General features: G+C 54.6%; 11 protein-coding genes across 11 annotated transcripts; 7 read left to right on the forward strand and 4 right to left on the reverse strand.

Annotated features, from left to right (window-relative positions):
- Nucleotides 1-2,146: 2,146 nt before the first annotated feature.
- On the reverse strand, nt 2,147-3,435 carry BKA78DRAFT_321485 (mitochondrial 54S ribosomal protein mL57). Its single transcript, XM_066889029.1, has 3 exons — nt 2,998-3,435; nt 2,701-2,933; nt 2,147-2,638 (listed from the first exon to the last, which is right to left on the reverse strand). The coding sequence occupies exons 1-3, from the start codon at nt 3,410-3,412 to the stop codon at nt 2,495-2,497; spliced, it is 792 nt and encodes a 263-aa protein (XP_066741012.1). The 5' UTR covers nt 3,413-3,435; the 3' UTR covers nt 2,147-2,494.
- A 105-nt stretch (nt 3,436-3,540) lies between these two features.
- On the forward strand, nt 3,541-5,587 carry BKA78DRAFT_321486 (histone acetylation protein-domain-containing protein). Its single transcript, XM_066889030.1, has one exon. It carries the CDS (start codon nt 3,600-3,602, stop codon nt 5,244-5,246), a length of 1,647 nt encoding a protein of 548 aa, XP_066741013.1. The 5' UTR covers nt 3,541-3,599; the 3' UTR covers nt 5,247-5,587.
- A 157-nt stretch (nt 5,588-5,744) lies between these two features.
- Nucleotides 5,745-8,500, forward strand: BKA78DRAFT_321489 (uncharacterized protein). Its single transcript, XM_066889031.1, has one exon. It carries the CDS (start codon nt 5,902-5,904, stop codon nt 8,431-8,433), a length of 2,532 nt encoding a protein of 843 aa, XP_066741014.1. The 5' UTR covers nt 5,745-5,901; the 3' UTR covers nt 8,434-8,500.
- Nucleotides 8,501-8,646: 146 nt separating this feature from the next.
- Nucleotides 8,647-9,031, reverse strand: BKA78DRAFT_255674 (uncharacterized protein; the record flags this gene model as incomplete). Its single annotated transcript, XM_066885019.1, has 2 exons — nt 8,647-8,840; nt 8,929-9,031. 2 exons carry the CDS (start codon nt 9,029-9,031, stop codon nt 8,647-8,649), a joined length of 297 nt encoding a protein of 98 aa, XP_066741015.1.
- A 310-nt stretch (nt 9,032-9,341) lies between these two features.
- BKA78DRAFT_321492 (H/ACA ribonucleoprotein complex subunit 3) lies at nt 9,342-9,896 on the forward strand. Its single transcript, XM_066889032.1, has 3 exons — nt 9,342-9,454; nt 9,516-9,641; nt 9,762-9,896. Exons 2-3 carry the CDS (start codon nt 9,517-9,519, stop codon nt 9,817-9,819), a joined length of 183 nt encoding a protein of 60 aa, XP_066741016.1. The 5' UTR covers nt 9,342-9,454; nt 9,516; the 3' UTR covers nt 9,820-9,896.
- A 635-nt stretch (nt 9,897-10,531) lies between these two features.
- BKA78DRAFT_255269 (putative 20S-pre-rRNA D-site endonuclease nob1) lies at nt 10,532-11,974 on the reverse strand (the record flags this gene model as incomplete). Its single annotated transcript, XM_066884982.1, has 2 exons — nt 10,532-11,364; nt 11,572-11,974. The coding sequence occupies 2 exons, from the start codon at nt 11,972-11,974 to the stop codon at nt 10,532-10,534; spliced, it is 1,236 nt and encodes a 411-aa protein (XP_066741017.1).
- A 280-nt stretch (nt 11,975-12,254) lies between these two features.
- Nucleotides 12,255-13,090, forward strand: BKA78DRAFT_321495 (uncharacterized protein). The gene has a single exon (XM_066889033.1). The coding sequence runs from the start codon at nt 12,482-12,484 to the stop codon at nt 12,974-12,976; it is 495 nt and encodes a 164-aa protein (XP_066741018.1). The 5' UTR covers nt 12,255-12,481; the 3' UTR covers nt 12,977-13,090.
- A 405-nt stretch (nt 13,091-13,495) lies between these two features.
- BKA78DRAFT_321497 (uncharacterized protein) lies at nt 13,496-14,060 on the forward strand. Its single transcript, XM_066889034.1, has 2 exons — nt 13,496-13,792; nt 13,848-14,060. The coding sequence occupies exons 1-2, from the start codon at nt 13,600-13,602 to the stop codon at nt 13,949-13,951; spliced, it is 297 nt and encodes a 98-aa protein (XP_066741019.1). The 5' UTR covers nt 13,496-13,599; the 3' UTR covers nt 13,952-14,060.
- A 35-nt stretch (nt 14,061-14,095) lies between these two features.
- On the reverse strand, nt 14,096-16,793 carry BKA78DRAFT_321499 (Alpha/Beta hydrolase protein). The gene is made up of 7 exons (XM_066889035.1): nt 16,398-16,793; nt 16,171-16,266; nt 16,103-16,113; nt 16,005-16,051; nt 15,354-15,883; nt 15,179-15,295; nt 14,096-15,128 (listed from the first exon to the last, which is right to left on the reverse strand). Exons 1-7 carry the CDS (start codon nt 16,659-16,661, stop codon nt 14,550-14,552), a joined length of 1,644 nt encoding a protein of 547 aa, XP_066741020.1. The 5' UTR covers nt 16,662-16,793; the 3' UTR covers nt 14,096-14,549.
- Nucleotides 16,794-17,105: 312 nt separating this feature from the next.
- BKA78DRAFT_183978 (t-SNARE) lies at nt 17,106-18,241 on the forward strand. The gene is made up of 3 exons (XM_066883460.1): nt 17,106-17,179; nt 17,226-17,854; nt 17,905-18,241. The coding sequence occupies exons 1-3, from the start codon at nt 17,133-17,135 to the stop codon at nt 17,979-17,981; spliced, it is 753 nt and encodes a 250-aa protein (XP_066741021.1). The 5' UTR covers nt 17,106-17,132; the 3' UTR covers nt 17,982-18,241.
- Nucleotides 18,220-22,145, forward strand: BKA78DRAFT_374352 (uncharacterized protein; the record flags this gene model as incomplete). The annotated part of the gene is made up of 6 exons (XM_066892791.1): nt 18,220-19,112; nt 19,167-19,465; nt 19,512-20,160; nt 20,203-21,709; nt 21,882-21,942; nt 21,995-22,145. Exons 1-6 carry the CDS (start codon nt 18,501-18,503, stop codon nt 22,143-22,145), a joined length of 3,279 nt encoding a protein of 1,092 aa, XP_066741022.1. The 5' UTR covers nt 18,220-18,500.
- Between the last annotated feature and the right edge of the window lie 73 nt (nt 22,146-22,218).

Below are 22,218 nucleotides of genomic sequence, written 5' to 3' on the forward strand. Positions count from 1 at the left end.
TGGAAAAGTCTCGATTGCGCTGGACCAAATTGCTCCATCTGCTTGGGTTCTCATCTGCGGAAGCAAGTGGCGTTCACCCTTCTCCCAGCTCCAAAGAGATTATTCAACGAGGGACGACACAGTGAAACGAAACGACCATGGTCCCACCCCCCCCCCCCCCCCCACGCGGTGTTTGGCTGAGAGAAAGAAAGACGACCAGAAAAAGCACTCGCTTGCTCAATTCGTTTTGCCTCTCTTTACTACTTTCCATCTTCTCGCATCCAACGGCTTCTGATACATATCCAAACGGACATCATGCCCCCCAAATCACCTCTTCCACCATCATCGATCTAGTATTTCTTAGTCTCTCAGTCGGCGCAACGCGGCGCGGCATGCCATTCTCACCTCCTCGTGTGCTCCACGCGACGCGTGCGTGGGCGCTCCTTTCTTAGCGCTCCTTTCTTTGCCCCCCTTTCTTCAGCTCAGTCGACGACATCTCTTGTCCAGTCGATCCCTCCGCGCCGCGATGTAGGGCCTCTGGCATAGAGCATCTGCAAATTGGGACAACGTGGGTGGATTGATGATGCTGTTGTCAAAAATCCCGGCAGCACCAACTCATTCATGGCAACCCGGCTTCGGGATAGACATGGGAGCGAGGATGGAAATGTCGACTCTGCAAATGGCAACTCCAGCACTGCAAACAAGCCGCGCCGAGTCTCTCCCACACTCCTAGCTATTCACTCCCCTCCTTCTCGCTCCTCGTCAAGACATCCGTCCAACAACCATCTCCATCTTCGCAAGAAATTCTCCCCCTTCCCAAAGCATCCCCCAGCCGCCACCACCACCAAGAACCATACACAACCACCTTATCCAGGCAGCCATCGAGGTCAGCAAATCCACACGTGCAGTCAGGCCACCCCAACCAGCACCACGGCATCCACCCACACAGCAGCCAATGGGAAGTCTTCCTTTCGAGCCTCCCGAAACGCGAGCAAACTGGACGCCACGGCAGACAGGCGAGCAGCAGCCAGCAGCAGCCGGAGACGATTTTTTTTTTTTCCACCAACCACATTTCTCACAGAGATGCTCAGCGTAAGTACCTACTGTTCCAACAATACATACGCCATGGTGGGTAGGTGGTAGGGCAGAAACGACGACGACGACGACGACGACGACGACGACGACGAGAGGGAGCGCGCCTGAAAGGCCGCAGGCGCCGAAACTCTCTTGCCATGCAACAATCGCGTCTGGTGGTTTGGTTTGGTTTGGTTTGGTTTGGTTTGGTTTGGTTTCGCGCGTGTGCGTGCCGGAGACTCTTCAGGTTCAGCAATCAAGCATCTCCAGCGCCTCTGCATTCTTCTCTCTCTTTCTCTCTCTCTCTCTCTTGAACCCATGCGCTGTTGCAGCGCGTCAGGGGGGTGGGAGGGGGGAAGGGAAGTTGCCGTAGGTAATCCAAACGCCATCAAATGTGTCTTCCGACGTTTACTCAACACCAAGCTTCCGCCGTTAATGATACGGACGGGGGGGAGGGTGGGGGGGGTAACTCCGCCCAGCGACCAAAAAAGCCTGCAGGCCATTTGAACAAGAAACGGTAATCGCCGGCCCGTTGCAGAGAGAGAATGCTTGAGGTACTACAGTATACAGTAGATGGTGAGCAGGTTGCGTCGGTAGGTACGAAGCGGACAGGGAAGACCGGTTGGCGGGCCGAGGACCGAGGAGGCAACCCAAATCTATGTGAGCGTGTGAGCTGGGGTTAAGGATGGGATGGCATGGGATGGCATGGGATAGGGGATAAGAGGTGGGTTGTTTAAATGCTGCGCTACAGAGGGTATGGGTTTGGTGAGACAGAATTGGTGTGCAGGTCGTTGCTACGTGAGGGTTTTGGTGCGACTGGAAGCTGCATAGGGGGTGCTATAGACTGAATAGAGTCCTCCAATGCTCTTGAGAGATGCAAATACAGTATTTGGGCTCGAATCGACAGGTGGAGCAGGGCATCAGAAGAGTGATGACTTCGTAGTCAGAACCACTTTTGACGTGAAGAGAAGACAACTGCGGATGCGAGGATGTTGGCAAGGGGGTGTTTTTCGTGTTTCTCGGAAATTTCGCGTTTGGGTTGACGGCAACGGAAGACTAACAGGATCACAAGGACTCCTCCAGATGATTGGGCGGGATCGAGGAACTTTTTTCGCTGCTGTCCATTGAGGTGAGCTCCAGGGACTTGCTCTTGAATGAATCATGCAAGCAAAGCTTCCTTGGCATGTCTTCAGAAGCACGCGAGGCAAAAGACCTCTGCGTGTGCTTTGTAGCTAGGCTGTCTTGGCTCCTTTTGGTAAATCTAATACTCGCTTCATGCTCAGGCTCCTACTCCCTTCTTCAGTCAACATGAGTTGGGTTGTAAAACTTGAAAAATGCAAACGATCTTTTTTCTCTCCACACAACACTCACCAGCCTTCGGCGAAGCCCATCCGGCCCTTAGCTACAATACATCGATTCCACAATGCAACGGTAGAGTAGATCAGCGGCGGAAGTCGATCAGTATTTGCTCCTTGACGAGCTTGTTGGCATGGTCACCACCGCGGTGCAGAGCTACCGCGCCGACAATGGCGTACATGGTGGTGGCAAGCACGGCGTCAAGACCCGAGCCTTCAAGATTGCCCGCCTGTTCAAGCGTAAGCCCTTGTGCCTTAGACGGACCCTCGTATAGGCGCTCCCGTAACCTACCTTCTTGGGCTTCCACCGAAGCACTCTGTCCACCCCAAGCCCGGCTGCTATGTTCGCCAACTTTTGCTTGCTCACGTAATAGCTTTTCACGCCTTCGGAGACGTTGTGGACGCCCCGTAGAGCCTCGTGCTCGAATGGCCTCCGGTCGAAGGCATCGGGAAGGTTGGTGTGTTGCTTTTTTGAAGATACGTTGAGCAGGGCTAGCGAGGCTTGAAGTTCCACGATACGTCGTCCTGCGCTGCATATAAGTACATGGCCACAGATTCGCTCAATACTCGGCTTGGCGAATGCTCTTACCCAGGAACGCCAGCCTGTCATTGTGACCCCTTCGACCGTGATCGAAACTCTTGTGCGTTACTGCAAGCCACTTGACTTCTTCTGGCAGCAGCTTGTTTCCGCTTGGTCCCAGCATGCGCTTGTACATTTCGTCGAGCGCAACCGGGTCCTCAACCACTTTCCACAAGTTTTTCGGGTTAATCGGTCGTAACCGGACAGGCGCCGCCATGGCCTTGGGCGTTTGCTTCCATCTTGGAACGTCGACGGGGTCGGGCGATGGTTTCGGTTCTTGGACGGGAGTGGTCGAGAATTGGCGAGCATGCGCAGTCGAGGTAGCGCTGGCAGCAGGGACAGCGCTGGGCGCGAATTGGGCAGTACGGCGAGCTGAAGGCCTCGTGGCCGCGAGCAAAGGCCTTAGAGATGCATTGGAAGCCATTGGCGTGGTGTGGGGATGCTGTCGGTGGTGAGGTCGGAGAACCAAAGGTTGTCTCGTGCTAGGGCATTTTTCGGTAGTCGCGCCAACCCTGGCTCTGAGACCGCGCCGCGTGCGGCTCAAGTACCTCACCTCCGCCTGCCTCCAGTCTTCTTCTCCTCTTTCCCTCCACCCTCTTCCACACTCCAAAATGGCGACTCGCGCGCCTCCGGCTGGCCACGCGTCCCTCGCTGAAATCCTGGCCGAGGCCTTGCCAAAGGACGCGAGTTTCACCTTCTATCACGTCTCCACGCCTCCGACCAAATGCGCCGCCATCTTCTCTCCGCCGCCGGGTGCCAGGCCGGAACGTACATATTGCGAATCCCACCATCTTAATGTCTCGGTTCAGGCGCAGGATAACGGTCATCCCGGCGAAGTTCTTGTATTCGCCATCGAAATCCTCATCTACACTACAAGCCATCTGACCACCCTCTTCGTCTCAAAAGCAGACTCCACCGGCTACCTGTCACTTCTCAACCTCCCCCGCGCGGTAGATTCGCCAATACGCACCATTTCAACAAACTTTATAAGATGGCTGGTGAGGAACAGGCAGCGGCCCGGCAAGCGCCTTGTCGTCTCGCTCTTTGCCAGAGCCCAGGACCAGTACCTCTTTCCCGGCAGTGTCGACAACCCCACCAAGCATGTTGCTGATGATACGGCTTTGGTAAAATGGTGGTGCAAGGTGCTGGATCCAGTGCTGCGGGAGTACGAACATGAGCCTGGCCAGTCTTCGGAGGCGACGCCGACTGGCACAACTGCCCAGGGCTACCTCATTATCCCAGGCCTAGAGAGGATCGAAACCCAGAGATTCTTCCCAGCCACGGTCAAGTCTGACCCAGCAGACCAGAAGCGTTGGACACACGGTCACCCTCTGTTGCAAATCACGCGTCATCCTAACGCGCCGCCGCGATGCCTCATCCCTCACTTTCCCGACGATCCAAAGTCGCGATATATGGATGAGTTGGACGACGAGCTACCGGATGGAGGGAGCCAGTCTATTCTTAGCCCGCGTGGAAACGGGCAGTGGAAGAGCGTCAGGAGCTTGGACCAGTTTTGGGACATGATGTCATTTCGACAGGAATGCTCCTCTGGCCGACTTGTTGGATTTATTTGGATTAATCTTACACCTCCGGATCTTGAAGAGACGGTGGACGACGAAGAGCCCATTGGCAGCCAGATGAGCTCAATCTCCGAGGTGCTGGCACCCACGAAAGACGTTGAAAAACACAAGAGCGATTCAAGCCAGAAGAAAAAGAAGAAGAAGCTTACAGGTCCTATAATATCCCGCACCCCGCGCATCAAGCAGACGGACTCGAAGCCCCAAAGCTCGGTGAAAGACGAAATCACAAAATACTACATTTGGCCTACGTCCAGCCGTGGTCAGCTTGTCCTCGACGAGAAGGCTTACAAAAGGGGCACAGAGCTTCTTCAGCGACAGAACTTTTCCAACTACGAGGCCGCCTCATCAAGCACCTCACTCTGGATCAACGAGGCCAAGCTGCTTGGAGGAGTCCCGTCTTGGGGCATCAAAGTTGTCGGCACAAAGAGCAGACCAAACGTCGACTGTGCCGTCAACGGCTCCGGGATCAATGTCCTCAACACGTCGATTGTCCGCAAGAAGAGAAAAGCAGACGAAGAGGCCCCTCAACCCGAGAAGAACTGCAATGAGGCCCAAACACTTTCAACTACCCTAATTCGAAGGAAACCAAAAGAAAATGATACCCCGGCGTCCGGCGAGACGTCATCAGCAGTGAATGTTCTTGGCAGCAACTTGGTCAGGAAGAAGCCGAAAGCTTGAACATCTCTCTTCTACACATTCTTGGCTCCTTCCAGGATGAAGGAAGACATGAATCATTTGGAATTTGGAGAGAGGTTCTGTTGGCGCATTTTGGATTGGTTGGATTTAGAACTTGACTGGGAGATACCTACACAGACGGAAAAATGGGGGTGTTGGTGGTTTGAGGATACGAGAGAGAGTTGGGGAGTGATTGGATTCGATTTAGTTTGGTAGTCTCGCGAAATGGAGAAGTCACCTGTATTCCTACAAGGTTTACGCTTGAGGATATCTGCAGCAAATCGTGAGTCTAAGCGTTAGCGTCCGGGTTTTCCGAATCATGGGACGTTTCCGTGCAATGCCTGATGTTTCCGATCAACCGCCGGTTGGACAGTGCTTTGGCACAGGAAGAGAGACATGGAGGATTAAGAGAGCATGGTATTGTGGTAGATCTCCCTTGATGCAGGGGGTGGTCTGTGGTGCTAGTGTGCGGGACGACCCGTGTTACTCCGCTGACCAGAAGTTACGAAAACAAAACAATCTCTCTACACAACGGCGCGCGCAACAAGTCGACGCATTTTTCTTCATTTCTGGGCTATGAATTAGATTGCGCGTAGCACGACCTCACCTTCCTGGCCTCGCGACTCCCCGATTTCCGCGACTGGGCCCTTCAGTCATCATGTCGTTCGTGACAACGAGCACCACTCCTCCGACGTCCCCACCCACACCGACTGGTTCGTTTGCGCGCCCCGCTCCATCCTCTGCCAATCCCTCTTTCCAGCAGACCGTGCAAGATTCGGACGAGACGGCCTACAGCATTGATTTCGACGCGTTGCTTGGCGCGAAAGGCTCGGACGACGACCTGACGGAAGAGGTCCCCGTCGACGTTGTGCGTAGCGACGATGTGGACGGGCCAAGCGATTTCACCCAGAACATGGAGGCTTGGATGAGGGGGGAGTTGCCCAAGGATAAGCCTGAGGATACGACGCCCAAACAACAAAAGTATGAGGACAAGGCTGCGGGTGTTGACGCGGTGGATCATGCTGCCCAACAGCCTGCTCCTGTCAGCTCCGGCGCAGGCGCAGATGCGTACTTGAGCGACACCGAGGCAGACGAGTCTGAGTCAGAAAATGAGGACCAGCATGATCGTACAAGCGCCGCGATGGAAGACCTCAAGGGTTATGTCGTTGCGGAGGACGGGGAGGCAGATAACGCGTCGCGTTCACATCCACGTCGCGCGTCGATTGACCGGCAAATCGACCTTCTTTCCAGCATGGATGACGTAGATGAGGAAGAATACAGGTCGCCCTCGGTGCCTCCTCCGAATCCCCAGACCAGCCAAAATGGGTCATTAAAGTCGCCCGCACCAACCCAGGTTTCGAGATTGTCGTTCCTACAGCCCACGGTGGAGGACCACGAAGATACTCCGTCTCCCAGAAGCGCGCGGCCAAGCCCCAACATTGCGAGACAGAAGACACCGACACCAGAGGTCTTTGTAGAGGACTTTGGAGACGCGTCACAGAAGCAGGACGAAGTGGACCGTTCGCCGTTGTCACGCATTGGGTCTCGCATGAAGCCACTTTCGCCCAAGACGAGGAAAAATCAGTCGGTTTCCGAGTCGGATGAAGACAGAGAAGAACTGATTGTGCAAATAAACCGCCTAGCACAACAATTGCAAGACCAAAGGGCTAGCTTCAACTCCAGCATACAATCTCTCGAGCACCAGCTTCAAACTTCTCGCGCCGACTCTTCCACGGCCCGTGAAAACGAGCAACGCCGCGTCAGCGACCTCCAGAAACAGCATGGTGACCGCCTCAAGGACGTCGAAGAACACTGGCAAGGCCGCATGAAGTCATCAACCGAGAGGTATCATCAAGATCTTGAGGAGCAAAAGTCTGCATTTGCTTTGGTCAAGTCGAGCTTCGAGTCGCGGCTGTCTGCAACAGAGAGCGCTCTTCAGTCTCAGCTTGCGCAAAAAGAGGCAGAGCTCGAGACCGAGAAGAATAAGCATGCCCAGGAGAAGGAGCAGACGCGCGTGGGACATGAAGCGAGAGTAGCGGCTCTTGAGGAGAACGTCGGTGCCCTTCAGCGGCAGCTAGCTGAACAAGAGAAGCCTCAGGCACCGCCATCTCCCAGCACCACCGCAGATACTCTGGTGCCTTCAGCACGTGAACGCGAGCTCGAACAACAGATTACCCAGGAACAGGCCAGCTCCAGGGCACGCATCGCCGAACTCGAAGCTCGCCTGTCTACCTCCCAGGCCCAACTCGAAACGCTACGAACCGAATCTTTGGCCAAAGACCACGCCGACGAGTCGCACAAGCACACCTGCGATCTCCTCGCTACCTCCAAATCTCAAATTACCGACCTTGAATCGAGCCTCTCCCTCCTTCAAAAGCAGCTCTCTCTCGCCCGCGCTGAAATCACAGCACTCCGCCGCGATGCCGACGCGGCCCGCGAATCAGCACATGTGCTGCGTGAAGAGCTGTCTGAGTCGCAGGCACTTGTGTCAGAAAAGTCGCTCCATGTGGAATCACTATCGGCAGCGTTCGAAGAGGAGAAGAGTAAGGGGGTTGCAGCGCGGGACGTCGAGCGGATGCTGGAGAACGTGAAGAACGAGCTGAACGACGAACGCAAGGCAAATGCAAAGAAGACTGAAGCCCTGGATGTGCAAGTGAAGGAGGCGCAAGAAGAAAAGAGCAAGGAGGTGGCAGACATGCGCAGACGGGCTGAAGAGGCGGTGCGGAAAGCGGCGGGCATGCTTGGAGCTGAGAGGAGCGAAAAGGACAAGTTGAAGAAGGCCTTGCAGGCATTGAAAACGGAAGTCGATCAGCTGAGAGGACGCGTCGAGAGCAAAAAGGAGGCCATGGCCAAGCAAGCTGACGGCGCAGCGAAGGACGAGGAAATGGAGGACGTCCGGAGGACTTTGAGGGAGCAGAGTCTGGCAGCTAAGAAGGCCAGGGAGCTGCTGAAAGCCAAAGATGACGAGATGAGGGCCATGAGGGAGGACCACGAGAGTATCAATCGCGCCATGGATGTGCGGATACAGGAGATGCTCCAAGCCAAGGAGAACGACTGGAAAGCAAAGTACGACGCATTATCGAAGGAGAAGAAGGCCTTGGGGAGGGCGCTCATGCAGGAATGGGGGAGAGAAGAGTGCGGTCAGGCTACTCCGCAAAAGTACCGGTACAAGTTTGTACAGAAAGCATAAGTAGTGGTGTTTTGTATCTGGGAAAGGACGGCCGGTCCGCTGCGCAATATACATTTAATCCTTCACATCACACAAAAGGCCCTGAACTGAATGGCTTTAGCCAATGGTGTTTCTTCTCCTCGCTATTTATAACTCAATCCAATTGTGTCGTGATTCCCCAACGCCATGAAATGCTCGCACGTCTAGCCTCCTCTCATGTTCTGGTATTCCTCTTTACAACAAGCCCTTCCTGGCCAACTCAATCTTGCGAATGGCCTCGCCCTCCTTGAAGCCGCCCTTGCTCGCACAGACGGCGATCCCCTCTCCCAACTCGACCTTGTCTTCGACGGCAGGAAATGCGCAGGGGCAGTGGTGCGGGAAGTGGACACAGGCGAGAGTATCGGGGCAGAGGTAGTTGTCGCAGTGGGCTGCAAGTAGTGCACGTTAGCCTCCTCCTTTCTCCCATTTTTGAAGATGTAGGGGTATAGAGAGGAGAAGAAAGAGTGGTTATCATACCGCCTTCGTACTGCTGCTGGTACCATCCCGAGTCGCTGGGCACGTTTTGCGCCTGCTGCTGGTGGTGATGGGCATGGCCGCCGCCGCCGCCGCCGCCAAACATTTGCTCGAAGAACTGGAATTGCGCCGACGCGCTGAACGCGAAGCCCAAGACGAGAAGGACCAATTGTGGGAGCGTCGGCATGTTGTCGACAGCCTTTGTAATCAAAGACGAGGAAAGTGGCGGAAGAATGATGTTGTTTTGAAGTGAGAGAGCTTGGACGGAGAGCTCGCGAAGCTGGGTGGTGGCCTTTTCTGATTGGTCTGCCGGGCAGGGACGACGGCAGGGATCCTTCCTCGGGGGTCCTAAAATCTCACCGCCCGGCCCGGCGCGCAGGTTGTTCCATCCCCGCTGAGATTTCTGGGCTGCAGAACGAACATCAGAGGGAAAGCTTCTCTACAGAACGACAGTGCTCCTCCGGTCCCCTCGCAAGCCTTACGCGCCATACTCTAAAACTCCGCCAGCCCCTCCACCCCATCTCTTCACGTAAGCATCGCGTCCCATACGATTTGGCCCATGCAATTTACTGACTCTTGTCCGCCCGCAGCATGCATCTCATGTACACTCTCGACGCCGAGGGCAAGCGCGTCTACACGCTGAAGAAGGTCGTCGGCGACAAGGTCACCAAGAGCGCCCACCCCGCCCGCTTCTCCCCCGACGACAAGTACTCGCGGTACGTCTAGACCCGCGCGCCTCGATCGCTCGACACCTATGCTACAGAAACATTTGCGCAACAACGGCTGCTGCGACGACCATGTAAAAGAAAGAAATCGCTGACGGATGCAAACTATAGCCACCGCGTCACGCTCAAGAAGCGCTTCGGCCTGCTGCCGACCCAGCAAAGTCAGTAGCAATCCCATTTGGTTTGGCGACAAGACACGCATACTGACGCCAGGAAAAATTAGACAACAAGGTCGCCGCCGTCAACTAAATCACGCGGCTTGCTTTGTTTACCTCTCCCGGTTGTGGGGTGGATGGCGTTTTTGGGTGCGGCATTGGTGGTGGATCATCAACGGCGTTTTAGGAAAAATCCGGGCATGCCGCGGACGGCTGCTCGGCTGCTTGTCGTGTGAGAAGGTGGCGGGAATTCGCAGAGCACAGTGTCCAAAAGTCTGTGTCTGGTTGTGTGGATGCAGCTTTTGTCTGAAATCTTGCAAGATTGTTGAAGACAGTCTGTTCCGAGTCGAGACGGATAGTGGTCGTTTAGGTGCATTTGTGTCTTTGGGCAGAAATTCAATTTTCCAATTTCATTTCCTGTGCTCCGCATCGAAGCAGATTGCTGGGACTGAGCGTTTATGATCTGTTTGGGGTTCGATATGCCTCAATAACCAAATTCAGGCGTTGCATCCGCTTTCCAACTGCAACTTGAGCACCAACTAGAGAACGTAAAGGTTTCGAAATCGCATTGACTGATTTGTTTCGTCATCAATCCCAATCTGTCATGACTTTTATTGCTCAGAAGCCCCATCTTCAAAACTCCCGGAAAATGCAAACCCGAGCCCAGTATTCCCTCACCAAACAACCGTATCCATGCCCTCATGAGCTTTTTGGTGCCGAAACACACTAATGCCTCTTCCTTGAGTTGACGTTCCTGCCTGCACCGACCTTGGGCCTACCACCAGCCCTGCTCCTGTCTCCCGTCAAGATGCCAGGCAGGTAATCCTCATCCATCAAGTCGCGCTGCTTCTGCCTCTTGAGCTCGCTCATGGCCCTCGTGTACTCTCTCTGATCCTCGGCCAGGATGAGATCGGCGCCCCAACCCTGGGCGCCACCGCCGCTCGTGATGCGGCCGCTGGCGCTCTTGGTCGCCGGCTTGGGGATGGAGTAGCGCTCGCCGCGGTTGTTGATCTGCCAGTCCTTCTTGAGGTGCAGCTTGAACTCGCCCGTGGCGCTGGTGCTGCACGACACGCGCGTGAGCGACGGCTTGCCGCAGCGCGGGCAGAACTGCTTGTCCATTTGCTTGGTGACGAGGAAGCAGGCGTAGCAGCGCAGCACGTAGCTCTTGGCGAACTTGATCCGGTTGAGCGCTGGCGACAGCAGGTTGAGTCCCATTTGCAGAATCACGTTTTGCATGGCGTAGTCGGTCGTCATGATGGCGGCTTGCATGTGGCGTGGTTCGGCGGCGCCCGAGCCCGCCTTGTCGTCTTCTTGTTGCTTGCGCTTGATGTTGGACGGCGTGATCCAGTCATCAGAGTCGGAGTCGCCTGCTGCTTGGGGTTCGGCCGGTGTTTCTGCGTCATTCTCTTTGACCGCGGGCGGGGTTGGCTCCGCCTCTTTGGAAGACTTGTGCTTACGTTGCTTGCGCTTGGGCTTGGTGTTGGTGTTGGAGGTTGTGGTCCAGCCGTCTTCGTTGTCCTCCGCTGCTTGGCTTTCAGCTGGAGTCTCTGCATCGTCCTCTGTGGCCACGGGTTGCGTCTCAGCTGCGATGGAATCCGCCTCTTTTGGAGATTCTGCTGTGATGTGTGTGTTCTCCAGAGCTGATGTCAACTCATCTGCAGCATCCGGTGCGGAAGGCGCTGGTGCATCTGCTGAGGGCTCGGCAGAGTCTTGATCATCCGCTGACTGCGTAGCCTCGTCTTCGCCCTGCTTCTCATCTTTACCACCGGTGGACTTCTTCTCTTTCTTTGGAGGTTTGCCGTTGGTGCCCTTCTGTCCAGGCGCATTCCTCAGGCGCCAGTCTCCGCCGTTGCGCTCGCACTCAATCTCGCGAGCTAGTGCGATGAGCTGGATGTCGGTCGCACTGAGGACCTGGTAATCACCCGTCTTGCGCGCAAAGTCTGACACAATCTTTACTGTCTCGGGGCGCGGGTTCCTCTGCGTCAAAAATGGAAGCAAAGTCGTTTCTACCCTGGCTCTTGTGGCTTCATCTCTGATTTCGGACACTACCGAGGGAATCGTGAAAATCGCCTCTGCCTGCGCGATCAAGGTTGAAACTGGCGGGGAATTTTTGATGATTGGGCCGGCGTCTATGACGAGGCTGTTGACTGGCTTCTTCACGGGAGCCATGATTGCGAGACACAGGTCCTGGGCGCGAGGCTATTCTTTTTAATCGTGTGTTCCAGGTTTTAGAAGAATTTTGAAATCGCCGCGTGGCAAGGTCGTTGTCAATTTTTCGTTGGAGTTGTCATCGCCATGGTGAATTTTGAATCGCACAAAAAGTAGTTGCCGCAGCCTGCTGTGTCATGTTTCGCTGACTAATCATAGCCTGCCCTGGCACCTGGAAACCACCACGGTACATTTACGTTCTTCAACTCGTCACTTGCCTCCGATTTCTCGCCCAACCTTCCTACAACCTGCAGACGCCGGCATGGAATTTGGTCAATGCGATTTGGCGGCTGGAGAACCGAGTCAATCGTCACTTGCAGATGTCAATTTAATCAGTGCTACACCAAAGAACGGAAGAGCCGGGATCAACATTACAATCCTGGATACGGTCGATGGCACAGCAGCTCGTTTGAAGGTTGACTCTTCAGCTCTCACCACTCTACTCTTTGCGCATCCAAAAGCTTCTGCATGGCCGGCTTTCACGAAAACTTTCCTCTGCGCTTCCACACAGACTATGAGGTCGCCTTGTCTTTCTCAGCAAGAGGTGTGAGGAGCTTCATGGACACAACGGATGGTAGTACCAAGACATTGGCTGCGACGTCTTTTGTCACCCCAACGCCGCTACCCGACGGGCATTTCCATGTGACGAATCAGGATGCAGAAACCCTCTGCCATCCGAATTCTCAAAGTAACTCAACCACATTCAACCATCCCAATGATCGAGTCTTCCCTGCTCTTCATACCACCGTCATGTCGGCTTCCGCGTCTTTACATCAGAGGAAACAGACCGCTTCTTTTCTTCGCGAAAGTTGTCCAGTAAGAAAGATGAAGATATCCAAGGGGCTAGCAGACGCGGCAATTTGGCTTCATGCTGAAGGCCGATTCTCCAGTGTCGGCTGTTCGTCGTCGAGATTTGGGCTGAATTCCTTGTCTGCATGCATATTGACAGGAGAGCTCCACTAGGTCATATGGTATCTTTGAATGCCTGCAGATAGTGCAACGACTCGAGATCTATGCATCTGGCGGATCGTGAGGCTCTTGTGTGATATTTAAGCCCAGCAGGTCAGTTTACATCGGGTCAAAATCCATCAGGAAAATCAATCTTTTTCCATCTCTTCAAAGCCCATTTGACACAGACAAGCCAATCGTCATGGTAAAGCCCCAGCTCCAAATTTCGACAAGTACTAATGGACCGATAGCATGTATCCTTCTTCTTCACTGTCAAGAACCTCCGCCCAAAGCCAAAGACCAAGCCAAGGCACACAAAATATGGCTGGATTCCCCCGTGGACGGAAGGCTCACTGGCGTCTGAAAGTCACTGCTTTTTCTTCGACGGGAGGCAGGTCTTTCAGGTGGGCACACTGCCACCGTCGCGCAAGTTGTACAGCACGCGGTCTGTCTATCACGACGACAGCCGCTTCTGGGCCGTGCCCTACAACGCTGCTGAAGCATCCGTCGGATTCGACGGACCAGACTGGCAACGCATTGGGTTCAAGCATGATCATTCGCATGGCCTTGCCTCCTGGGTCGGTCTCGGAGGCGAAGACAGACGTTTGAGGAAACAACATTGCCAAAAGTGGACCCACATGCTCTTTCCGGAGAACCACCAGCCGCTGGAGCATGACTTGAACAAAAAGTTCCGTGGGCTTGGTGGCGAACTACCCATTCTTCTTGCTTTGATCATCTTCTCCGCAGAGGCAGAGGCTTTCCTTGTCGTGCTGAGATTCTGCCTGAACTCGCAGAAGGGACATTTGGCAACCCATTCTCTCCCACATGGACGTGAGTATATTATTCTGCCCAAGTTCATGAGTGAATTCAATTAATCCCCGAGCAGGATATGACGGGCGCGGTGTCGTGGTGTCCGTCTTTACAGCTCCAAACACATCTACTCCAGTGGAAATTGAGGCTTTTGAGCAGGGGCGGATTTTCAATGACTAGGGCCAGGCGTGCAAAATCGCAACAGCTTCACAATTTACCTCACGTTGCTGCTTGATTATGAGGAGACATCATGAATTCATGACAGAAACTTTTGCACTTTTCTCATCCCAACGACTCAATACAATCACTTTCGTAAATGCGCTGACCAATCTTAGCTGCGCTCGGGGCTTCTGTAAGAATAATGTCGTTACAACGAGGTCCGTTTGATGCCGGCTTGCAAGTGATGAATTTTCGTCAATTGAGAGACCTCGACCAGCTTGTTTACAATCTGCAATGTCATCCCTCTGCCGTGCAACATCCCACCCCAAAAGGCCATCCACAGTGTAGCCAATCCCAGGTACACCAATCGCGATACGCTGCAAGCGCCGCGCTCCGCCTTCTTAACTCTGCAAGCTACCGCGGCAGTTTCGATACTTTCTGCATCCTGCGAACAACCGCTGCAAGGCCTCGACAACCTGCAAGGGGTTGAAGATAAAGCCTTTATGCTCCCCGCGGAGAAAACCATGTTTCTGCAAGATGACTTTGATTGTCGCCTGTCTTGGCCGACGGACTCCAGCATTCCAAGCGAAGATATCTTACACTGACACATCTCCTTGCCTCATGATTTTCCCCCATCACTCACCCTCTGCGCTGCAACGCACCTCGCAAAGACCGTCTGCGCGACTTCTGGCTGGAAATACGACACCTGATGACCGCTCGCGTCGACGCGGACAAACGCCAACCCACCCCCCTCCCAAACAGCCCCCCTCGCGCGGCCATTGACCACCAACTCATCCTCGCGCGCCGCTCTGAACAGCCCCTCCTTGCCACCACCCCACCGCAGGCTCCTCGCCACCTCGTCCCCGCCCCGCCAGTTGCACGTAAAGTCGGCGTCGCCGTGCACCAGGACCACGCGCGTCCCGTAGCCCAGCACGTCCTCGAGCGCGGCGCGGAAGTCGGGATACGCAAAGTCGCCGCTGTCGCCGAAGCCGCGCGCCACGATGCTGTTCTCGGCCGTCGTGTAGTTGAGGTCGACGCCCAGGGCGCGCTGGATGCGCGCGCGGTTGAGGTACGGGATCAGCGTTGGCGGCCGGTCGGGACACGGCGTTTGGCAGCGCATGTCGTAGACGCTGCGGCCGGAGAAGGATTCGTAGCCTCCGCGCACGAGGCCCCGGCAGATGGAGAGGGCGCTGGAACACTGCAGCGGATTAGTAGGGTTGGTCGAGGGGACGTGGGGAGAGGACTTGCGAGCACGCGGCCGTGTTGGTCGGAGCGATCGGCTTGCTCGCACGCTTCGATGGCGTCGCGGCAGCCGTTGGGGAATTCGTAAGCTTGCTTCGTGAAGGTGTAGATGGTGTCGTTGACCTGCGTACCGAGTCAGCTTTGCCAGTAGCAGCCCTTCTTGATCCGACTTGTCACTTACAGCTTTGATGCCGTACGTGTTGTTGACCGGAAATTCGTAGTACCACTTTGACTGAATCTTTGCATCAATCAGTCCGCTCATGATGCCCAACGTCCCGAGATTGAGTCTCGTCCCCTTGGCCGTGCCGTTGGCGATGGCGAGGTTCTGCTCGTGGAAATATCGATAGAACAGCGTTGAGTAATGCCCAGCATACGACTCGCCCCACATGTGAAACTCGACGTCGTCTTTCGGGATGCTGGGGCTGAGCTGGGGCAGGCCGGCGAAGAATGCCTGGACCACTTCCCACGCTGTGACGGCGGCCTTCTCCGTGGTGTCGTAGGCGTACGGGTCGATGTCTGCGCGGCGCCCGTTTGGATGCGGGCAGTCCCTCCATTTTTTGGCCTCCTTGTCGTAGCAGCCAAGTTTCTTCTTCTGATATGAAAAGCCGACGCCCAGGGGCTGGGAGAGGTAGAGCATATTTGAGTGGTTGTTCCACGAGTTCTTGTTGTAAACCTCGTTCAGCTCCTTGTCTATGCTGCATGGTCCGTTGCCTGGCACGTTTTGTATAAGAATGAGGAGGATATGAAGACCTGAAATAAAGAAGAAAGATTTAAGGAAGGGATGCTTGAAAACATGTTCACTTCGTGGCCTTCATCTTCCAAGACAACTCACCTTGAAATAAGCCCAATAATGAGTCAGCTCCTGGACCTCCGTTGAGCCTGTATTTTGTTAGTAGAGTTGGAAATCCTTTATATTGCTCGACAGAATACCAAAGAGTTATCTGGTCGGAAATGGTCAGATTCGGGTCGAACAGTGAAAATAGTGAGACTGGACTTACTGGCGCATCTTGTGGATTGGTTCTCGCCTCAAAGAACCAGAAGAACATATTTGTTGTCGCATTTAAGCTGATATAGCCAGAGTATGATTTTACACCCTTCATGGGACGTTAGCTCTGTTTCTCCTAAGTGTTCGACTACAATGACGTTCTGAATTTTGAACAGCCAGGAAATTGTCATTGTCCCGCAAAAAAATCTCCTTCAACAGGAGGAAAAGAGAAGCATTTACCGGAGTAGTCTCGCAAAGTCCCGGCTCTCTATATCTTATCTCTGCGCCCTTGGGCAATTTGACCACCTTCAAATCTGAAGGCTCTTCGGGAATGCCTTGGTCGAGCAAGCGCGTCGAATCAGGAACACCAAACGTAAAGAGCAGAAGCAGCGTCATCAACCAAAAGAATAACATGATGACTCTGACTGGGTATGAGCTAAGAAAGCGACGACGATGTGCAGCTGGTCGAGAGACGTGGTACGAGCCATCGTGGACATCGTACATGGCGCGGATAGGTCATAGTCGGGGCGGGAGACTCAAATTCCCGGCGTTGACATGTCGCGCAGAGAGACAGTTGTGAAGTTAGGCTTTCCCGTTGATTTTAAACGGCAGGGTTCCCGGCCATGGGCTATCGGAGGCCGGTGGGTTGATATGCTTCACTCTCCGACCTGTCTTTTTGCACCTTGTTGACCCCGCGCCTGGATCGGATTGATAGACGGCGCAAGGCGTGTGGCTGTGCCGCTTGCACACTAACGTCTAGGCGGCTTACATCCGGATGCCTTTCAGAATATTGGCGAGCCTCATGCAACGTTGTCGAGTCTGAGTTATCAGTGTGGTTAAATATGTTTGCTGGTCAAGGTTCAGGGCATGAGGCAAGCGTAGCCGAGGCTCGGACACAGCGGTACCTGAGCTCTTACGCGACCAACGAGCTCCAGCTACCGCCATGTACCATCTTCCACTCCACCACTTTGCAACATGATGAATTCCACTGCAGATGAGGATCCCTTCCTCCAGGTTCAAGCGTAAATCACCCCATGCCAATGCTCCACAATTTCTGACTTGCCCTAGTGACGTCTTGCACCTCCTAAACAACACGCGTCCGCTCTTCACCTCCTACCTGCGCATCCGCTCGTCCGCCTCGACCGCAACCTCGCCTGAGCTCGTCGAAGCACGAGAAGAGCTCGAATCCTCATTGACAGACCTATCCGCCGACCTCCGCGACCTGATCGACAGTGTCAAAGCCATCGAACAGGACCCCTACCGCTTTGGCATTGAGCTTGACGAAGTAGAGCGCCGCCGCCGCTTGGTTGACGATGTCGGTCGCGAAGTCGAAGATATGCGGCGGGAGCTGCAGCGCACCGTGCAAGATGCTCAGGCTGGCGGGAGTGCCGGCAAGGGCAAAGCTGTGGCTAGCAATCCAGACGTGCTGCCTGACCCCGACGAATTTGACGACGATGAGGACGGCTATGCTGCAATGGAGCAGGAGCGCCAGATGGAGTTGATGCACGAACAAGATACTGCGCTCGACGGAGTGTTTAGAACTGTGGGCAACCTGCGACAGCAGGCCGACGATATGGGCCGTGAGCTTGAGGAGCAGGGCGAGATGCTGAACGATGTCGACACTGTGGCTGACCGTGTGGGCGGCAAGTTGCAGAATGGGTTGAAGCGAGTGGGCTGGGTAATACGGCAGAATGAGGGTAAGTGGTGCATTGGAATGCAGATGCGGTGGCTGACCATTGTGGGCCAGATCGATACTCGAGTTGCTGCATTGCAGTCTTGATATTTGTCCTCATCTTGCTACTGATTCTCCTGCTTGTCCTTTGAGTACTACGGGAAGGACTTGCAAGACAAGTCGACCTCATCCTTCCTCCGTGACCGCGGACTCCCGCAAAACACCAACAAGCTGCCTATGCCTGAGCACTGGCGTTTCCGCGACAAAAACATAGACCTACGGCTCCTGGACTATGGATACACTCTCTTAAGCACCTTGCCAAGTTTGAGCAAGATCTGGCCGACGCTACTGAAACCCTGCGCATTATAGGGGTAGCCGGCCTCAAAAGCACAAAGGCAGAAATGGGCTCGTTCACTGTGCAGTCGCGCCAAGAATACCCGCCGCCGCCTTGACAATACCCAAAGAGGATAGATTCGAGAATGTGAGCAGAGGCTGGCCTGAAGATAAGCATGTGGTGGGGTTTATAGAATGTTTATCAGCGTAGGTGGCAGGCCAAATAGCTGTGCAACAAAACAAAAAATGGCTGCGCAACAAAGAAGAGGCGGAAAGAGCAAGTTAGGATGCTTGGAAAAGACGATTTTACAACCTAGTGGAGCGATTGAATCGTTTGGATGATTGCGATGTCAAATACCCCAAGTCGAACACCGGGGTGGCATATTCAAAAACCGCAAAGTCCTAGTCAGGAGCGCAGGATCAGCAGAGTGCATGCCCAGCAGAGGTCAAAGAGGTTGGCATCTCTTGGGTTGACGCGACAATTGCGCGTTCTCCCTATCGAGGAATGTTCGCCCTTGAGTGCAACACCTCGGAGCACGTGGCTGGCAGCACATCGTTCCTTCTTGTCCTGCCTTCGAGCCGCCGCAACCCCCAGCCTTCGCCTGTGGACCCCAGTTGTCCAAGTCAACGGACACTTAACTTCTTCATGGCTCGTCTCAGTGTCTCTCTCTGTCTGGTCCCACACCCCTTCGACGCTCCCGCACACCATCCGTTTGCTCCTTTCTGCGTCGTCCATCACATTCCTGCTACCCTATATGAGGTCGCTCGGCTTCCGTCGTCTTGAAGGACGGCCTACGGAGCGCCGTCGAATCACCCTGCTAGCCATTACGATATGTCTGCATGTCCTGTTCTGGAGCTCTCTACTTCCTTCTGTGACGATGCTCGCCCTCTTTGGCGCCCATAATATGGATTCTACCGTCTTGCCTTCGGCGATATTGACAATCATATCCGTACGTCATTAATATTCTCAAAGTTGCCTACCCCTCTGTTGACCCCTTGCGCAGGCCGTTCTCTCCATCTGCTACCTCATCCTGCATTCCTTCATCTCACGCCGCCAGCACGCCTGGACTCAAGAGGAGACGCTTGCCCGGCGAGTTTCCATAATCTGCGACGTTGCGTATCGAGTGGCTGCATCTGTCCCTATTTTCTGGTTTTTGACCACGATATGGAACATAATCATAGCTGTCAGGCAGCCTTTCTGCCTCCTGACAGAATCAGCCGGAACAAGTGATCAAGAGTTTTGGAGAATAGGGAGTGCATGCGCTGCTGTCCGCTCCAGTGTTGCAATTTCGCTGATTGCCTTGTACGTTGCAATTTGTAGATTCAGGAGAAGCTGCTAACACGTACAGAATTTCCTCTTGCACCCTCTTTGCCATTGTCAGCAAGGTTCGCCGCCCATTCGAAGCCTCACTCTTCGGGAGCTGCTCCTTTGGCCAAAAGCGAAAATTACCCAGCTTGGAGGACGGCACAGGGACAGTCACTCAGGAGGTACCACCAAGCCGCCACGATTCTGAAAAATCGCTTGCGCGTTCCATCGCCGAGTCTACTCCTGGACCTTCATTTCCTAGCACTCCGCGAACAACAGACATCGACCTTCGGTCTGGATTGGGGATCTACACGCCTTCCGCTCGCACACCTCCCACGTACGGACTTCAGCATCAGACAGCGAAGCGGAGTAACAGCACAAATTCGCTCTTCAGCGTATCGACCGTCATTCATTACGACGGGGCCAGCCAAAATGGCCAAAACTTCCCCCGTCATGGCAACTATGGCTCCCCCGTCGCGGACTCGGCCTGGCGCGCTATGCACCCCTATCCCCCCGGCAGCACACGCTCTCTGCCATTCTACAACCTCCCAGTCAATAGTAGTAGAACGAACTTGATGAATTCCATGGCACCATCTTCATCGAGCATTCCCATTTACGAGTCTCCGTCAGAGATTCCCTCATCCCTGCGAATCCGCACTCCTTCGGGTCCTCCGCCACGAGCCAGGCCCTCTGTATGTCCTGTACGGCCATCACCAGCACTTCTATCCCTTCAGCACCGCGCTGCACGCCAGCGCCCTCTTGGAACACGCCCTCGAACCAGCCCTGCGGTCAGTGGAGGTCTATACGCTTGTAGCAGTACGAACGGCAGCACCGCCAGTCTATCAAGCCTTGGGAGCAAACGCTGCTCGAGCAGTCCACTCAGCACTATGGTCCGAGCTTGCGAAGTAGAGGTCGAAATGCTTCGGGGAAAATTGAAAGATGGTGAGAACGACAAGGAAAGCAACTGGGTCCGGGAGGACAGTGGCATATCAGTCTCGGGAAGCAGCACTGATGGTAGAAACGCCATCAGCAGTGCAAGCGACGGGGAAGGCAAGAAGAAAAAGTCGAACCACCGCGCAAAGCGTAGCATCAGCGCACCGCTACCTCTACGCCTCCGTCGTTCATTGCGCTCTGAGCCACAATCTCGGCCCGCAAGCCCACCATCCCCTGAAGTTACTCCCATGCCGCGCAGAGTTTCTCGCGAACAGAGATCCAAAGCCAGATCAAACATGATTTCCCCTTCTCTTCTACCACCATGGGACCCGAAAGGCCAGGAACTCGACCAAAACGCGCCTGGTCGACCCATTACACCCACGCCTAGCTCACGAGGTGCGCGAGAACTCCGAGCTTCGCTGTCTCGCCTTTCAACAAAACGAGGGCCATCAGTGTCTTCGCAACTCCAGCACTCGGTACCGTCCTCATCTTCCTCTGCCCAAGCTGGGTCCAGCACTAGTGCCGACACCGAGCCCTCATTCCTCGAAGCTGTCCTGGCTGCTGGGCATGTAACGCCACTTCTTACCAGCGCAGGCTTTGCGTCGCAACGGTCAAGTATCCGTGCGGCTCTGTCTGGTCGCGGCAATAGCAGGCGCAGCCAGAAGACCAAGACGCAAGACCAGACGCCTGTGCCAGCTTTACCGGCAGCTATCCCTGAATCGTCAGCAGCTCCTGCGGTCACCAGGCCAAGGGGTGAATCAATCGAACATCTTTCTGCTGCCTTCGAAACGGACGCAAGCACAAGAGGCTCGACGCTGCAGAGCCGCGAAGAGAAATGGCGAAAAAGCAGCGGTGGCAGAACTACCAGCACCGGCGACATCACCCCGAACCCCAACAACAGCAACAGAGTCTCAACCACCACAAACGCAACTACCACAGACGCCAACACAGAAGAGCGCCAGAGCGAACGCGCCAGCGCGTCAGCATCGCTGCGCTCCTCGCTCGCCGAGTGGATGATCAAGGAGCGCCAAAGCCACCACCTCCTGAGCCAGAGCCATAGCCAGCGCGAGAGCACAAACCTCGTCCGACTGCGCGATGCGTCGGCGTCGTCGAAACGATCCGTCGTCAGCTCGACCACCACCGAGACAATGACTGCGACCACGTCGTCGGTGGCGACTGCTGATGAGTATGGAAAGAGCGACAAGAGCAGCAGCGCGGGCAGTGACAATGAGCCGCTGGAGATATTCTGCTCCGGTGTCCGAGAGGCGAGTTGTGTTGGCGTGGGGTTGGGTGTTGATGGCGTCGATGGTAAGCTGTGATGAGGTTGCCGACTTTTGTCTGATTGTTGCGCGTCGTCTGCTCGCTCACGACTTGCTTTTTTGCCTCTGTACATGCTTTTGGCGACATGTTTACATTGACTCTCCTACGCAGCGGGTTGGGCGCCAGCTATGCCTGACTCCCTCACCAACCAGCCAACCAGCCAGAATTTGTTTCATCAGCGTCGGATTGAATGGGAATCATGATGGTAATGTAGATACGAGGTACGTTTCGTTGTTTGTCTGGGATGTGGGTAATACATGCAGTATAGTGTAGAGTGCAAGGCACTGTCAAATATTGTCCTTCTTCTCCTCCATATTCCTTCAACTTGGACGCCGGTGTCAAGTTGAGTCGAAAGTTCAACGTGATAACTTTCGCTGCATTCGAAAGAGGTGCGCAAGGGAAGGAATTTAACATGACTACTTGAATTCCCTACGTCCTTTGCATCCATCCAATTCATTTGTACAGAGAAGCCTACAAGCCTAATCAATGCCTCTCTT

The sequence above is a fragment of the Phyllosticta capitalensis genome (assembly GCF_038381095.1).
Source record: "Phyllosticta capitalensis strain CBS 128856 chromosome Unknown BKA78scaffold_9, whole genome shotgun sequence".
Lineage (NCBI taxonomy): Eukaryota > Fungi > Ascomycota > Dothideomycetes > Botryosphaeriales > Phyllostictaceae > Phyllosticta > Phyllosticta capitalensis.

What these genes read in the sequence shown, in the direction of transcription:
- BKA78DRAFT_321497 (XM_066889034.1), top strand. Translation starts at nt 13,600, where the DNA reads ATGCTCTTTCCGGAGAACCACCAGCCGCTGGAGCATGACTTGAACAAA. An exon ending in CCATTCTCTCCCACATGGAC is followed by an intron (nt 13,793 to 13,847) that starts GTGAGTATATTA and finishes ATCCCCGAGCAG; the next exon opens with GATATGACGGGCGCGGTGTC.
- BKA78DRAFT_321486 (XM_066889030.1), top strand. Translation starts at nt 3,600, where the DNA reads ATGGCGACTCGCGCGCCTCCGGCTGGCCACGCGTCCCTCGCTGAAATC.
- BKA78DRAFT_321499 (XM_066889035.1), bottom strand. Translation starts at nt 16,661, where the DNA reads ATGTACGATGTCCACGATGGCTCGTACCACGTCTCTCGACCAGCTGCA. An exon ending in GACTTTGCGAGACTACTCCG is followed by an intron (nt 16,267 to 16,397) that starts GTAAATGCTTCT and finishes CGTCCCATGAAG; the next exon opens with GGTGTAAAATCATACTCTGG. An exon ending in ACCAACACGGCCGCGTGCTC is followed by an intron (nt 15,129 to 15,178) that starts GCAAGTCCTCTC and finishes AATCCGCTGCAG; the next exon opens with TGTTCCAGCGCCCTCTCCAT.
- BKA78DRAFT_183978 (XM_066883460.1), top strand. Translation starts at nt 17,133, where the DNA reads ATGATGAATTCCACTGCAGATGAGGATCCCTTCCTCCAGGTTCAAGC. An exon ending in CCCTTCCTCCAGGTTCAAGC is followed by an intron (nt 17,180 to 17,225) that starts GTAAATCACCCC and finishes GACTTGCCCTAG; the next exon opens with TGACGTCTTGCACCTCCTAA. An exon ending in GGTAATACGGCAGAATGAGG is followed by an intron (nt 17,855 to 17,904) that starts GTAAGTGGTGCA and finishes ATTGTGGGCCAG; the next exon opens with ATCGATACTCGAGTTGCTGC.
- BKA78DRAFT_321492 (XM_066889032.1), top strand. Translation starts at nt 9,517, where the DNA reads ATGCATCTCATGTACACTCTCGACGCCGAGGGCAAGCGCGTCTACACG. An exon ending in CCCGACGACAAGTACTCGCG is followed by an intron (nt 9,642 to 9,761) that starts GTACGTCTAGAC and finishes TGCAAACTATAG; the next exon opens with CCACCGCGTCACGCTCAAGA.
- BKA78DRAFT_321489 (XM_066889031.1), top strand. Translation starts at nt 5,902, where the DNA reads ATGTCGTTCGTGACAACGAGCACCACTCCTCCGACGTCCCCACCCACA.
- BKA78DRAFT_321495 (XM_066889033.1), top strand. Translation starts at nt 12,482, where the DNA reads ATGGCCGGCTTTCACGAAAACTTTCCTCTGCGCTTCCACACAGACTAT.
- BKA78DRAFT_321485 (XM_066889029.1), bottom strand. Translation starts at nt 3,412, where the DNA reads ATGGCTTCCAATGCATCTCTAAGGCCTTTGCTCGCGGCCACGAGGCCT. An exon ending in TGACAGGCTGGCGTTCCTGG is followed by an intron (nt 2,934 to 2,997) that starts GTAAGAGCATTC and finishes TATGCAGCGCAG; the next exon opens with GACGACGTATCGTGGAACTT. An exon ending in TTCGGTGGAAGCCCAAGAAG is followed by an intron (nt 2,639 to 2,700) that starts GTAGGTTACGGG and finishes ACGCTTGAACAG; the next exon opens with GCGGGCAATCTTGAAGGCTC.